Source organism: Ambystoma mexicanum, chromosome 4q (genome assembly GCF_040938575.1).
Source record: "Ambystoma mexicanum isolate Mex_15411 chromosome 4q, UKY_AmexF1_1, whole genome shotgun sequence".
NCBI lineage: Eukaryota > Metazoa > Chordata > Amphibia > Caudata > Ambystomatidae > Ambystoma > Ambystoma mexicanum.
In genome coordinates, this window is record NC_090928.1 from 611,877,946 (window position 1) to 611,895,147 (window position 17,202).

Consider the following 17,202-nt stretch of genomic DNA (forward strand, 5'->3'; position numbering starts at 1 on the left):
AGAGCTTTGAAGCTGACTGGGCTCGAGTCACAAAGCGTTTCTCAATGGGACTATCCCATAGAAATGCACTTTGTCAATCAGGCCCTGCGTCTTTACATAGGAACTGCCAAATACAAAGACGGGCGATGTGGAAATGGTAAAAATCTATCAAAGTGATCACATACCCCCATGTTAATAAAATGCACATCGCGCCTGATTAAGTTCTACGTAATAATGGGCAACATTCCTTTTGTTTGGTTTCAATTTAGGGCCCGATTCATGGAAGGGTTTTATAATGGCGCAATCCCATAGGAAAATGTTCTGTGAATCAGGCCTTTAGAGTGGATTTTGAAAAGGCGATAAATATGCTTTAAAACATTAATATGCTGCCCTTTGTATGGCCCCACTAACCCATTTTTACATCTCGCAAACTGTGTTGCTAAATGTAACAATGTTTAAGGATTTATGTTCTTTCGGCACACACAGAGTTGTGGTAGCGCCCTCTAGTGACTGCATGTGTTTATATTGGAATGAGTGCACTGCACAGGGAGTTTCCTGCATCTCTACCAAGTCACAGGGAGAAATGTTCTCAGAGTCATGTGCCATTCATGCCTAATAAAATCACCATGATGCTAGGGGGAGTCACAAGCCTTATCCTATGGCTTGGATGCCTTGTTTTGCTCAGAGTCCAGATTGCAATTCAGGGTTTGTTGATGCTACCATGTGGTGTTGAAAAATTCCCAAACAGTCTGTGCATGGGCTGTTCATCAGCTCCAAGCCTGCCTCTCACTTGTGACACACCCTTCTCCTACTCTCTTCCTCAGCAACGATCAGTACAAATCACCCCACCCCCACAGCTCCCGCTTTATCATGCCAGATACACTAGCAGGCACAATGTCTGCTGTTTCCTGTCAAATGCCAAACTTTTAGGGTGGGAAGGACTAACCCCAAATTCAGCTTGGGTGGTCAGAAAAACATCTAGCAACGTGGAAACATCTAGCAACGTGGAAACATCTAGCAACGTGGTGGCCCGTCGTGTGATGCAGCACTCACTGCATCTTCCCTCGTGATGTGGAAACACAAGGAACCCAGGGCCAACCTGCCTACAGAGCCTATGCACACTAATGAGCAGCCCAAAGCCTCCTTCAGGCCCATTCCCACACCCAGCCCACACCTACTGACCAACCCCACATAGCCAGCTCCTTATGCAAACTGCCCGCACACAACCAACACATATTGGCCAGATCAGAAGCAGGAACTAGCAACCTCTGGTGGCTTCAACAATACTCATCTCAAATCCTGCAAGACATCACAGATAAAATGAGAATTGCCTGTGCGCCATTGGTCTTGTCACAGCACCTTCTGTTCAGCTCCTTTTTCCAAATATCATTTGGTCGAGGACACTGAAACGCCATAAACAAAAGTATGTTCAAAATGTACATTGCTTTTGCAAGAATAGTTCTCTCAACAGTGCTTCCAAGATGCATGTTTTCGAAAATTGTTTTTGAATAAAATACATCCCCATAACAACAGCGTGACTAAAATTAGGCCAAGCTAGAATTTTTTCTAAATTCCACGACTTTTTTTGAAAGCAATTTCTAGGGCGGAACACTGAACCCGAAGACTCAACAAAAAAAGCTCAAATGTAACCATTTTTTAAATGGTACATCTACACCTGGGCTTTATAACAACATACTGATTTCTTTTTCATAAAACATATTTTGCAGGATTTCGCTAAAACCTCAAACTAACGATTACATCTTTCAAACCAAATATTTTCATAAACAACAAGGTTTCGGCAGCACACAACCTCATGGATGAGAAAAGGCAGCGATCAGGACTTTCCCGGGCATAGAATCCACTGGGTTGAGTCGTTGTGATGGCAAATCTATGACTGGTAGACGGAATCAAACATATATTTTTACTGGAAAATATTGGCATGCCTGTGTGAGAGTAAAGAAATGAGTCTAAACTGAAGCTAAAGACTCAAAGAGAAGCATGAATTTGGGCAAATTCCCAAATTACTTTAATATTCGACTGGCAAAATGCAAAGAGAAAAATACTTTTAGTCAAATGCAGAAAATCACCTTGAAGGAACACCCACCCACCTACAGAGTAGATGTATGATGGAAATCTACAGCAAAGGAGGCCCCCAAGACAACTGTCGTGAGGGACAACATCTAAAAACAGCCAACCAGGCTAGGTAGCACTACTGGAAACATTGTGTATTATTTTAAAGGATCCTCAAAACGTGGCAAAGAAATGATACTCTTTGTACCACAACAGCCACTCCTTGGCTTTCTTCCGTGCCTGTGGCCGATTTCCAAAAGCATTCATCATGGTCTGATCTCTGGGCACATCACTCAATGGGAAACACTCATTTCAACATGAAATGCTGCTTCAGTGTATCAGTTGTGTGGCCATTCATACCAACACCAAAGTATGGAAAACGTTACAGACTCCCCAGAAATATTTTAAAGAAACTAGGCAGAAAATTGGGTATCAGTAATAATGTTTAATCTGTGAAGCGCTGTTGTTTCAAACATCTTTCTGCATTCCAATTAACTGCATATAAAACATAATCTATACAATGTTTTGCATTGGGGCACTTTATAATAAATACACTGAGGGCCTGATTCGCAAAGCATTTTATTATGGGTTTTACCCACTGAAAAAAGCCTTGTGAATCAGGCCCAGTGTCTCTAGTGTGTTAGCTTACTTTTTCTTACACCAAAGGATATGCTACCACAACCCTCACCCTTGCTGTTGCTGGATAGATTACAAAACTCCTAAATTATGCGTTGCTTCCATTAAAAGAAATGTTGAAAACACATGGTTATCTTTATCTCGTCTCAATTCTATATTCTAGAAGTGTGTGCTTCATGTTTGCAGCGAGTGGAGTCCTTCTACTCTGTGTGCCACCTAGCAACAATCTACTAGCCTCAGACGCCTAAACTTTAAGTTTGTGACAAAGCTTTCTTCCATTAATCGTCAGTGCATCCTCGAAATCTATTTTTTCCTGACGCATCAGATCCGATCCAATATATGCAAGGACTGTGCACAAGGCCCCAAATTTAAGACTTGAAGTCACACAAACACTAATACTAGCACTCAGTCAGAGGTCTAGCTGTGCAAACAAAACATCGTATGGTGCCTTTTCGAAAAGAAGCACTGGGTGTGTTCCCAGCTGTTCATTACTGTAAAAACACACAGTTTGGTTTCATTACAGGGGTCACAAAATCATATAAATACCCGATTACCCCTACGTGTAATCAGTAGTAACTCAACACGCCACAATAAATACCTGAAGGAGGCCTTTCCTGCTTTAAATGTACATGGCTGAGAAGACAATCTGTAGTATTGCTAAACCCATTCCATTGCACAATGCCAGGGGTCTGCAACCTTTGGCCTTCCAGATGTTTTGAACTACAAATCCCATCAGCCCTAGCCAGCATATTCAATGGTAAGGGATCACGGGAGTGGTAGTACAAACCATCTGGAGAACCGCAAATAACTGCAATAAAATGGGTGTGTTTTTAAAGGACTTACTAACATAACAATCTGTAACTAGTCAATTACTGACTTTCACAATAACATGAACGCAGCTTCAATTGCTTGTGATTATTTTCTCACATTTTCAAAATTGTAAAGTGGACAGTTACAAACCATTTGGTCAATTAAACAATATTTTCGAGAAACTTTGCCAATATACAGAATACATTACACATTAGCTATACTCCAAATGCACAAGGCATAACGAGTTCATCTGTGAAAAATGCTTCTATTTGCAAATATGTCAACTAGATGGGTTCTCTATACTTTTGAAATACATTTACGCTCATAACCGCAACTTCATTTATAAAAAGAAAATAAGGGTTAGGTCCAAAACCAAAGAAAGAGAACTTTCTAAGCACTCGTGGACCTCAAACGTAAACATCATTTTGTGCAGTATCTATGGAATTCAAAAAAAAAATGTTCATATGCAACAATATCCGGTCCCTCTGTATAAGTCACAGGGGAAAACACAGGAAGATCAGATTGTAAAATGGTGTTTTCTTTAACGCGTCTTTAATGCAGGCTGTGCTTTTCAACTAAAAGAGATCATCACTTGTAAACAAGCAGTCCCTTTCTCTGAGAGAGCAAACAAGGCAGCACAGTCAAACTTGTAAATCAAATGTCTGCAAAGCTTGAAAGTAATATATGAGGCCTCCAGGCATGTCTTTGCGGTGATCTGTAAACACTACAATGCAATCTGAACGACTAACCAAAAGGGTGAAAGAAAGCAAGATCCCGACCACCACGTGTCACAGCTGGACATGAATCCAGATGCAAAGCCAGCTTCCCCTGCCACTGCTACAATGATCAACAACACACAAGGCCTCTTCACTGGTTCTAGATCAATGCTTATTGCATAGAGATTCTAATGATTTACCTCATACACTACTGAGCAGAGCACAGGAAAAGAACACATGAAGCAAGCCAATCCCATGTAATCTGCCATTTTAGGAACCCCCTTTAAAGGCCATGAGAAGGGTACAGACACATCATACTTGGCAGGGGATCGGGTTGTCCAATGCCAACTGTGACTACGGTTGCTCTCATAGTGCTCATTACAATCGTTACTTATTATATAATCGAGGTTCTCACTGGGCACCATGCACACCTCCTTGCACATTTCTTCACGTATATAAACTTTATTTTTTATGTCAAGTACAATAAATTTACAAACAAATTTGATCTCCAGGGCCATCGTCAGTGGATTCAACAATCCCAATCATTGCTCCACGGTTTAAGATTGGAATGATTTTGGCTTCTAAGGTTCAACCAAAAATATTTCTGGATGAAAAGGTATAGATCAGCATTCTTACTTTAGTCACTATTCCATCAAAATGTGTATTTTTGGAGAAAGTTAAGGAAACAAAAGACTATATGTTAGGGCACCCTTCGCCACGTGGCAACAATGACCAGTACCAATACGTAAATGGGTACTCTGGCAATGATCCTCAGATTTTTCTCTATAGGTCTAAAGAATAAAGTGTATTAGTGAAATACCATCACCATATGACAAAAACCTAATAATGACCTTGTAAGAAAGGGTCTTTGGTTTTGCCAGCATGGCTGCCATGGCTGCAAGATGAATGTGAAATGAAATGACATCTGCTCTGCGGGGGTTCAGGGATGAATAGTGGCTAAAATACCTACTCAGCCCGACACTACTACTAAAGAAACAGCAATTCCAATCATAAATGTGAAAGAGCCACATCCCAACAGGTAAACCTTCCTTGGAAACATCAGCTGAGAGCTGGCTATACTCCAAAGGAGGATTGTGAGCTCATGCAGATGCAACACCCATAACAATATTACTGTGGTACCAAAAGAAAAGAATCTCCAACCAAGGTTCCATAAAAAATAGACACTGTAATAAAACTAAAAATGCATGCAACTAATTAAAACCACTAAAGCACCACCCTTGAAGAGCCACACAGAGAATGCAGCCTTTGAGCAAATGGGGCACTCTGGAGGAAGACAGGGGTGAAGGTATTTATTTCTGACTGGCAAATTTCAAAAGAACTTGAAAGTGTCTTGAAAATACAAAGAGCAGGATCTTATAAGTAGCAAGGACACATTAAGGTGGACAACGGGGCAGGGTCACTGCAAATAGCTGTACTGCTTGTCTTGGTGGCTCAACCGTGTCGAACTGGGTTTGTGGCACCTATCTACAGTCAAGCCAGTTTCAAGGCGGTCAAGTCGTGCTGTTCTAGTGGCGAGTTGGCATCAGGGTGGCTTGGAGATGGGGTTCTCTGTGGATCGATTCAGCATTTCAGACAAGTCAAGTCGATTGCTCCCACCAGACTAAATTGGAGGTCATGTTGGTTCGAGATGATTTTTCCCATGGGTCAAATTAGCAGTCTAGATGGTTGAGTCGATGGCTTCCAGCAGGTTGAGTCAGCTTTCAAGTCAGATTGAGATGATGCTTCTATTGGGTCGAGTCAGCTATTGAGATATGAAGAGTCGGGCGCCTCCTTAGCAGTGAGTGGCATTTGAATCATGATGGAGATATGCTTCACTTGGCTGAGTCAGAATTTAGACAGCTCGAAGAAGCAAGCAAGCAGTACGAAGCTCTTAAGAATGCCAAAAGCAACACCACAGGTGATGTAGTGACTCACAATGAGTCAGGTCCATAGTGGTAGAAAGGGGTATGAGCTGCTGCTGGTACTCTGAGGTGCCAGGTGGCCCAGTCCAGGGTCTCAACAGACAAGGCAGCGTTCGAAATTGCCAGGAGGTGGGAGCTATTTAGCTCCTGGTTACAGCAAAGAGGAGCATGGATAGCTTAAAAGCAACAGCTTCCAGGAGCAAGTGTTGACTCCTGTGTCAAGTGGTGTCATACAAACCTAGCTATGTGATATTAACGGTGTATGTTTCCGAATGTATGCAAAGGAGGATAAATAAAACATCTAAGGGGCATTTAGAGCATATTGAATAATATAAAATAGACAAAAGTTAGAGTTTGCATCTTGCGCAAAGGCAGACTTACTGTGCATTATGTACTGGCTCCTGGTGCCCCAGAGGTGGCTCCTGCCTAACTGGTTATGCCCGATACCCAGGAGGAGCTTTTTTCTCCTGGTCAAAAAATCCGAATTTCGATCCCTGGAAGGTGAGTCCTTAGTTCAGCATTTCAACTCCAGAAAGATTGTTTGGCACATGCTTCACCTCCAGTGAGCAGGATCCTAGTTCCCATGGAAAGACAGAAGAGGGCCATTGGCCAACAGCAGTTTGAACCCAAATGTGCTTCTGAGTGGTTGGGAAGAAGGACAGCCCTCTTTGTTGGAGCCTTTTGTCTTCACCATTATGACAAGAGGACTTTGGAATAGACAGTATTACCAATCACATTTTAGGTGAATCCTTCTTGTCTTAAAGTCCAAAGATGAACAAACTAAGGATCCCCACTTATAAATGCAAAATGTTTCAGTATATTGGTCCAAAGCAAGCCTTTTGTCACAGGTCCAATCCAGGCTACAGTAACAAGAGTCCTTTGCCTTCTGATGTTATACCCAGAGTGACTGCAGAAAGTGGGGAGAGGGCAGGTAGTTTGGTATCCCTTGTAAAATTCAAGAAGGTGAAACCCCTCTATTGACTAAACCGCTTATCTGTAGTACTTTAAGTCCACTGCCTTCCTTGTCTGCCTACTTCAAAAGAACCTCAGTAATTAGCACCATTATGTGAGAGTGCCTTTGGCATATTTGGACTGTCTCTGAAGCAATGGTTCCCAGGGGACCTCTGAGGGAGGGTTCCTTTCTCCTGGAGGAAGATATCAACATTCCTCACGAGCTTCAGAGGAGAAGCTTCCTGTGCAGTGTGCCATATTGTTCTTATGGGTACACCCAAGCCAGATAGATGTTATGCACTAGCCCATTCATGAGCGAATCCTCACCAAGCTGACAGGAATGTGACATATAATTTGTGTGGCTTTATAACTATGTGATCCCAGTAGTCACCATGTCACAACGAGGCAGGGCTTATATTTAGATCTTAATGTGCAATGTGGCTGGCTATGGACACTAAATTGTTATATTTTGAACCAGAGGTGCAGATGATTAAAGAGACACCTCTGTCCGTAGGAGCTTTGTGCTCCAGCAGCTAGTCAGGAATGCACATTTTACTTTTTAAGCTGTGCTCTGCCACTGCAGGGGAGCTGCTGGAAATATCTGTAGACTGTCACAACAAGGAACATGGTTGCATTATGCTTTTTAGCATGGAACATTATGAAACTAGGATCTAAATAGAAGGACTCTCTTTCAGAAACATATTTACCCATATCATTTTATTGCTCAAAATCAAAAAGGCTTTTACACACTTGCAGATGCATTCTGTCACTAAAAGTGAAATAATATTGCACCTGCTCAAATTGTTACATCAATATATATGTCCTAAACAATGCATACAGGCCACGCTTCTTCTTTCCTGTAGCCCAACAAATGCTCATGTGATTGTGCCGTTTATTTATTTCTTAAAATCCATTTGACATTTCACAATTTTCAGTGAGATCTGTACTGATTTTAATATGATGCATGCAGAATATTGACAAGGCAATGCACCAGAAGATTGCAGATATGCATGAACAAGAAATTATTCGGAAGCACACATTACCTAGCATTGGCAATCCCTTCAAACAGTACTATTTCCTATACATAGGCCTGATTCACAGAATGTTTTCCTATGGGATTGCACCATTATAAGGCGCTTCTGTGAATCGGGCCACCATAATCTGCTAATGACAAAAATGTAAGTACTTCACAAACATCCTCGTATACCAATATAGTAGTCAACTTCCACTTTAAGAACCCTTTCCTCCCAAGTCAGAGATCTATCAGAGAATCAGGAAAGGGTCTATAATGCAAGATGTAACCAAAGTGCAACTGGAATTAACAACATGCCCTTACCGTTAGATGTTGAAACAGCCACGCTCGCATAATATTTGTAGCTACTTTAGGGAAGATGCCCCGCTTTTTATGACGCTTTTTCTCCTTGTCTGGATCATCCTCATCACCTGTGCTGGGAGAAGCTACACTGTTGTCCAATCCATCACCTGTAAATACAATTAAATGCATTGTTACTGAATGTAGATTAAGTCATGTGAATTCCTAAAGAACAGCAGATGTGTGTAAATTGTTCAGATTGTGCAAAGACTAACAATAGTACATACATGTGCTATATTCACCGAAGTGTACACAGAGGTTATGTCTTGTATGATACGTGATTTGGGTTGCGAAGAAAGTACTCAAAAGATTTTTCCAATTGGCCATAATGACTTCTCCTCATGCACTTACTACCTCCTATCATTTTGCAGTCTATCCATATTCCATACAATTACAATTATGAGCTGCAAACTTGAGGTTGGTGTTATTTTTCTTCAAAACTCCATTAATGCTGCAATTTGCTGGTTACTTCATTTATGTAATTATTCTTCACTGCAAATAAACTTTTTCTGCAAGTGAATTTGGAGACCTTTATGAAGATAATCATATACCAAGAAGGACTTTCTTTTATGTTGAGTCCACTTTCTTTTGTTCACTATTTGCTTACTGTAAACTCATCCGTTCAATAGTGCCCTTCTCAGATTTTGGGCGTCCAAATGATTAACAATAATTGATGGAGCATCTGAATGGTTATGTATCTTCTGATTCAAGTTTTCCTCGATTTAACAATATACAAACGTCCTGATGAAGACGTCTGAATTGATAGTATCCCGAAACGTTTGTGATAATGTCGACCCCTACTCTCTTTAGTTATATTTTGGACATAGAGATTTAGCTTTGGTTCACCTATCACTAGGGAACTTAATGCATGAAAACAAAAGATATGAGATTAACACTGTTGTTTATGTTGCCACTAGAATGTATCCATATGTACTAGCACTTTATTCAAATATTGTCTCATATGTGCATGTATAATGCTTAAATATTGTCTTCTTTGTGAATGCATGATGCAAGAAATGTGTTTGAATTCATATGCATAAGCACTTTATCTAATTGTTTTGAGATTTGTCTATATATATATATGTTGTTAGGGATGCATTAGCACTTTATTTGTGAGATACTTATGTCCTACGCATGAGAATAGCACTAGTACACTTTGAGGGAGAGGGCCAGATCTGGGTTAGCAAAAACACAATCGAGAGCAAACAGGTTCCCTAAACAGGTTGCCTTCTAGGCAGTCCATCCGGGGTACGTTGTTTAGTGTGAGAATAATTTTTAACCATTTGTGGAATATGTTTCCAGGACTGAGCCAAGTGTCGCTAGCTCTGATATCAGTGAGTAATGTGGTATAGTTTGTAACGCTGCCTGTCTGGTTCCGCCTGAAGTCCAATGGGAGAAATCATTCAAAACTGAAAGTTTCAAGAGTGCATTTCCAGGTGCCCTCTGGAAGGCTACTCACTACCACCCTAAACTATGCCAGAAGTCATAGACAACAAACATTCCAGGCCCGGGAAAGAATGTTCACACTGATACTCTGTACATATTGCAAACGGTTGTGACATATTATGAAAGTGTGCAGTATTTCTGCTGCTAACTTCTGCAGCAACTTGACATCATAAGAATATTACAGCTCTGCCTTTAAAGGTAATTACCAAATACAGACATACTGAACTCTGCAGATAATTATAAGATCTCGGGGTACACAACAACCAAAAGACTGGACATGCATCAGTTATTAAATAGCAAACTCGTTGGCGCAGTGTTATTACATTTGTATTGAATAGTGCAATTACAAATGTAATTTTCTCGTAAAAAATGAGTTCAGTAACAGATTCACAGAAAGCCTATTTCTACTGATTTGAGCATACGCATTCCAGTAACCATACACATAATTATGGATATCCAATAAAGGCAATCTTTCGAGATCACTTGCAATCTGTATTGACCAAAACACCACATCAAAGTAACAGCAGAATCCATGACATCTTCCTTAAATAAAACGCTCCAGGCGAAGAGACGCCATCTTCCCAAGGCCGAATATTGTTGGTCTGGCCCTCTTACTATGCACAATTTCCCCCAGCCCCCATCCCAGTACTCATTCAGTAAGCAATGGCCGGTGCGTGAATAGAAGCGAAGTCATTCATAATTTATGGAAATATGTACTATAATCCAACGGAGATGACTTTTTTTCCCCAGCTTTGAGCATCAATAGATAATCAAGGCCCTAAAACCGCCTTAGCTTCCCATTACCGCAGGCAAAATAATTCCTGAAAGCCTGCCTTTAGGGCACCTGAATTATATACTCCATTAGGAGAGGAAAGGCTTTCTGCATTCCACGTAGACCACTCCCCAGAACCTTTCCTGTTTATTTCCACTCTAGGAGAGCAGAGCCACTAGGAGCTGCATTTTTAAGTGAAGACTTATGTAGATACAATGGCGAAACCTTTCAAGCCGCAGCCAGATCACCCTTCAATCCCTCGCTGTGACCTATCCCAAATAAAAGGCTTCTGTTATATCATTAGCTCAAGCCAAAAACAGCCTTGGCTTAATGCACAGTTTGTCCTTCCTACTGTTTTTAGGCAAATACAGCTACTTTGCGCCCATCTGGGAGGGAAATTACACTGCTGAGCTGTAATCCAAGACAAGATTTTCATTGGAAGCAAATGCTTTCAATCCAGTGTAAATACTGGGGCATGTTCAGAAAAGGCTGAAACAATAAACCGAGGTGCTGTCCGACATGAGCTGGGGAAGCAGAGAGGGGCGACGCCGATCATAGGGCACGCTCTTCAGAACCAAAATATTGTGTTTGTAGTTCATTGGGGTTCTTCGGGGGTTGTTTAACCTTTTCCTCCTGTCCGTATCTCTATTGGAAATCTCCGCGGTTGAAGTCTCAATCCCGCGCGCGCTGCCTCTTCCACATCCCAGGGGTGCTGCTGGTGTGAGGGGCTCCGGGGATATGCTGGACCCTTTCTTGCTTGGTTAATTTGGGAACCTTTAACTAAGCAAACAGCACGGCGAGAAGCAGCCCCGGGGAAAGCACATAACATAGGTGCAGTGACTTTGCTGTTTTAGTTGATATTTCCCCCCCGATGTCGAATGAAGGGGTGTTATGAAGGCAAACTGAAATGCTGGAAATAGGCATAGAAATGATGCTAGTCCATAAACAGACACGCCATAGGGCAGCACTGGGCAACTGCTAATGGCTTCTGACAGAGTCCTAGCAGCTAGTGCAAGTGGCGCCTGCCAGTGACAGAAACTGAAAATGTCATCTTATCTGCCCACGTGTCATGAAAGTCGGCATGGCAATTAACTAGTGTGCCAGTGCCTGGAAGGCATGGTAACCTTAAAAATGGCCTTTGGCAATGTGGCCATATACAACTCACACTCATTGTTGTCTTCGTGCACGTGCGCTAGGCTAATAATGCAAACTGATGAACCCCAAGACGAGTCTGGGCCACGTAACCCCACTGTTCCAATAGACTCATCTTCTGGCATGCTCATTTTCCTTTTCTGATTTCTTTTGAAAACATCAAAATAACTTAAAGGGCAATGTTTAGATATGGTGGTGTGATGTAGCAATTTAATTGACTATATGTGATTCCTTGATATGGTAGGTAATTTATAACACGCCTAATACCCAGAGGTTTCTAAGCGCGGACCCAGGGATCGAACCTGTGTTGCTCTGTGTCGTCTTGCTTCCAAAGCGAGCACGTTGCCCCTGAGCTATCCCTTTTAACCTGTGTTGCTCTGTGTCGTCTTGGTTCCAAAGCAAGCATGTTGCCCCTGAGCTATCCCTTTTGATTCTGAACTTTAAATGCAAATTCAATGGATGTGTCACTGCTGCCACCCAAGTGCACTTGAAAACGCAGCTCGCTCAGGCAGGCTCACTATGCAAAGAGCATAAGAATACAGAACAGACACAAAACACGATTTAAAAACACAGGCCCTGATTCACAGAGCTTTTTCCAAGGGGGGGAAGGAGGGCGTGAGGATGCCAATATGAAAAGTTTCTGTGAATTAGGCCCACGGTGTATACTGCTGGCAAGACAGAGGTCCCCATTACAACTTTGACTGTAGAGGTAAAACTGCGGTATTTAGAATACAGAATGTTGCACCACTGAACAAAACTGCACACAAATCTGTTGCAGAATATGAAGGTATCGCATGCAGTAAGTAATATGGCACTTCCCAAGAGTCCAAATGGTCTACAGCCGTTTGCATTACCAGACGGTCACTGCGTGCAGTAAGAATACCTTACTCTGCAAGGGTAATGCCCCCAGACTTGTAATGAGGCCTAGAGAATGTTGAGTCAAAACATCACATGCGAGCGATCACAAAAAACACACGTCGTAGGAAAACTGTCCAGCAATGCAGCAAACCATTCGAAATTCAAATATTACGTCAGAATTCATTTTGAAAGCCAATTTAGAGCAACTTTTAGTTAAAGAGCTTTACTAGACAGAGAAAGAAATCCGTCCCCCGCCTGTTCCCCCTCCTCTGGACCGACCGGGGGTCTAAGGGCTTGCAGTAAGCAGGTGACCCCTGGCAACTCCGGGGCCTTCTGGGAGCTCGAATTTCAAACACACTCGACTCAAAAGTGCCAGTGTTGGCTATTTAGGCGCGCACAGGCATTTAGGCAGCCCTATCGTATTCCTTTCACGAAGGGGATAAAGGGGCATTGATCGCATTCAGACGGCTCAATGGGTCAGAGTGACCATGTCAGCAGGGGCCCCCACTCAGGCAGGTCAATGCCGGCCCCACCTCTGCGCGCGCGCACCCACACTCTCCCGCCACCCTCGTCACAAGCAGAAACACAATTCACGTCCAGGAGGCGGAGGGCCAAATCGTTTTAACAAGTCCAGTGCCTGCAATCAGGTGTTTGAAATGTGCTGTCAGAAGTTGCATTCTTGGTTTCCGCTGGGTCCCTGTCGTGTGGGCGTTTGGAACCCCCGATCTGTACACAAACGGCGTGCAATAAAAACCCTGCACAATTTCGCAGCATCCTGGGAATGTATCACACACGTTGCGGAAATGTGCTATTGATATTGAATGAACTTGTGTGATGCATAAGAAATGCAAATGTTGTCCGTGCGTTACCTTTCAAGGCACGAGGCTGCAGAAAAATGGCCGTCCCTGCTTCACAGAGTAAAGCAGACATATTTGCAAACTAAATACCCTTCATCAGCAGACGCGGCAGAAACATTCCAAAATGACTCCCCCTTGCCCATTTTTTTCTTTTTTCGACTGCACTCTGACCTGCAGTACAGTCCCATCGGAGTCTAAGCTCAGAGAGGTCAGCGGGGTCGAGGTTCACTTCCACACGCAGAAAACAAAGCCACTGCAAAGCTTTGTTGCATTTTCAGAGACGGTGTATGCTGTGCGTTTCACAACTTTTTCTCACCGGATGACCCAACTGCCTTTAATGGCTCGGCTTTGGAATATGTTTGGATGCACATGAAAACAGAGAGTGGTCTCTTCTCATGCCATGTGCACTGCCCTCCCAGTGCAACCTGGGCCTAATATTCAAGTTCGATTCATTTCATTCATTTGCAATGGTTCAGATCGATGTGCTGCATTCTCTAGAGTTCGGATTTAGAAGTCTCTGCAATGTTTATTATGAGTCTCTGAATCTTCCATTTTAAATCAATGGATGTACTTCCTAACTAAGCTCTAACTCATGTTCGAGCCCCATTTATTGTCACTTTCACCCCATGGTTTTCTCCTCAACCGCACCGCTTTCCCTTCCCCTCTCCCCTTCCACTCCTCTTTCCCTTTTTCCTATTCATCTATAGCACCTTGAAGGCAACACTGAGCACTTTCCAGTAACCTACCTGCATGCAAGCAATTGAAGCAAGGACAGAAGTATACAGTCTATGTAGGAAATGACCCACGGATCCCAATATCTAATATATCAGGCAGGGACTTGTTGCATACGAGGCAAACACATTATGGATAATTAATACAACTGTGAACATCGATATTCACATTGCTTATCCTCTAAACTTGACAATGTATTTGAAATCCACATACAGAGACCACACTGTAAGTCAGGAGGTGCTGAAAGCAGAGCTTATTACATGAGTATCTGCCTCCTTACGAGTTTGGCAGTAATTCCATCAGAACTCCTGCCAACTTTGATTATTGCTACCGCCACTTGCTCTGGCAAACTTACTACTGGGTCATAGCTCTCAACCTTTCATGGCCCTTGGGCGAGTGAAAACACCCGACTTTGCATTCGGCGGGTTACAGCCCATTGATTCCTATGGGTGTGTAGGGGGCTTGGCGGGTAAGCGAGCTGGCTAAGTGGCGGGTGACACCCGCCAAATGCGTGCGAGTTGAGAGGTATGCTGGGTAATGAATAGCACTGTGGCAGTTTTAGTCCGTCTTCATAGAATCAATAGCACTCCATGGTGGATTCAGAGCAATTACCACCATTGTGGTCATTCCGAGTGTTTTTGGTGTTAAAATGGCGGTTTAATACCAGAACCTGGCTGGGGGTTAACCCTCCACTTCAATGCCAAACTCATTGATTGCACCTCACACTTTCAATGAGTACCAATGTCTTCTCATAGCTATCTGTGTCCTTCAAATAAAAGGCTTTCATAAAGTGTTCCATCAAAACAATTAGCACAATGTGTGCCTTGTTATTTCCTAAAAGGGGTTATTAAGTTGCAAATAATTTTGCTGGAACGTATATGTCAAAGAGATGCTCAGATTACATACTTTGTGTATTAACTACACAATCAATTACCTCCCCCTCCCCGCCCCCACTTTGGCCATGTCTAAATCCTGTACAATTGAAGTATTTCTCAATGGGCCTCTTCAAAATGGCACTAGGACTACCCATTGCCTTCTCTATACACGGCCCCATCTGCCTAGGCGCTGTCCGTCTATTACATAACTAAGAAAGATGTGCATCAATAGTAACCAAAGGTTTACCAGTTACTGTGGTTGAATGTTGCTCGGCAGTGAGAAAAACATTTGAAAGTCGCCAGAAGAACTGGACTGTGTTGTAGGGTCTAACGGCTGGTAGTAACTTTAGGGTCTTGGGCCTCATTCCGCGTCCGGCGCTAACCAATGGCGGTAGTAGCGCCTTGGTCGGCACCGGACCCGTACCGGCACCGCCCTGGTGGAATGGGAAATTACTGCCCTATTCCGAGTTGACCAGGGCGATAATTTCCCATTCCCCAGGGCTCTTCCCCATTCCCAAATGAGCCCCCATAGGACTAAAAGCAGGCATTAAGGACGAGGGCGCAAAGGGAACTCGGAATGTGGCGGTAAGGGATTACCGGCACCGGTCTCGTTAACGGTGACCGGTATTCCTTACCGCCATACTCGGAATGAGGCCCATTGATGGGATTTGAGTTGAATAAGGCCAATTGGGAGGAGTGCAGCAAGATGGAGGTTATTGGTAGTAAGGAGTAACACCCAAACAGGATTGTACACGGTTATATAACACATCCTAGCTTAAAATAGATGAAAGGAACTAATTCACTGCATAGTGACCTAAACCAAACAAGATAAAACAAAAGGTCTGGATCAATTATTAAAGGTCACCAGCAGAGATACATTTGCTCAAGACCTGCAGCAACTTTAAAATAATAAAAAACACACATAAAAAGTCACCGAAATCTGCTTTCATTCCTTGGGGTGACTGTCGAATATTTCTTCCTCTTTCATGTCTGCCACAACGGTTGATCAGACATCATTAAATAACAGACTTTAAACTCAACTGCCCCAACATATCCATATTAGTTCTTTACATAAACAAGTGTTTCTTTTTTCTATTTTGGAGAAGTTAATGCACTTTTGTTCAATCCATCTGGACACTTCTCTAAGGAAGTCCGGCATTGTCTTAAAAATTAGCCTCAACCATAGGGGGCCAGGGATGGAAGTGTCATCGTCATAGAGATGGTAGTTCATATCATGGCTCCTGGCGTATCAAAATACCTGCTAATTAAACAAAATATAGCACTGACTTTGTTGGAAGCCCACAGAGGATGGGGCACCACGGAACCCATTGCTCACCTCCTAATTATTACCAATGAGAGATGGTGGTTTCCAATTCATACCCCATGGCCACTTGTATTGAAAGCAACTAGCCAATGAAAGAACCCAAGTACCATTAAAGTGCAGGAGTCCTTTTTTTAGGAGGATTGATTTTTATGCAGAACAGGATATTCTCTGCACTATGTCAAGTGGGAAACCCAGACTGGACCACATCAAAGAATCTAGCAGATACACGGTTGGAAATGGATAGAAACCATTTCCCCCAATACTCGGAATGTTTATGAATGTGCTGTCAAGAGAAAAGCATTCTAGCCCGGGAGTGAACAGATTCATCTCATCTAGAATCCTTTCAGATCCATGAGAACACCTGCTTAGGAAGAGTTGCCAATCCAAGCAGCTGGCGTAATGGTCAAATGGCTTCAGACTCTGCTAACCTTATGTCAGTGAGAAAGACTGAAGCAAATTCTTCTCACAGGACCCTGGAAGAATACACCAAACTCACTCTAACATTCTTTCTCTCAATAAAATGATACTTTACAACTCCTTTTTTCATGCCATTTTATCAAACCAGACTACAACTGATGTATCCCTTTCGACTAGAAAAAGCCTATCCTAATTGGCTGATATGTGAATACAGCTGGTCAAGATCACACCACAAATAATCTAGACCTAGATCGCTGCGCTAAAAAGAGTTGTAAGCATTCAAATAAAATAAATAGTTTTCTCCATGATTCAC

At 42.6% G+C, this 17,202-nt stretch overlaps 1 protein-coding gene across 3 annotated transcripts in view; it reads right to left on the reverse strand.

The window, feature by feature from the left end:
* Nucleotides 1-17,202, reverse strand: part of MEIS1 (Meis homeobox 1) — a 181,724-nt gene that overhangs the window by 81,892 nt on the left and 82,630 nt on the right. For all 3 annotated transcript variants that reach the window (XM_069608156.1, XM_069608157.1, XM_069608155.1), the window contains exon 8: nt 8,421-8,566. In XM_069608156.1, the coding sequence (XP_069464257.1) occupies nt 8,421-8,566 (146 nt within the window). The remainder of the gene's footprint in view (nt 1-8,420; nt 8,567-17,202) is intronic.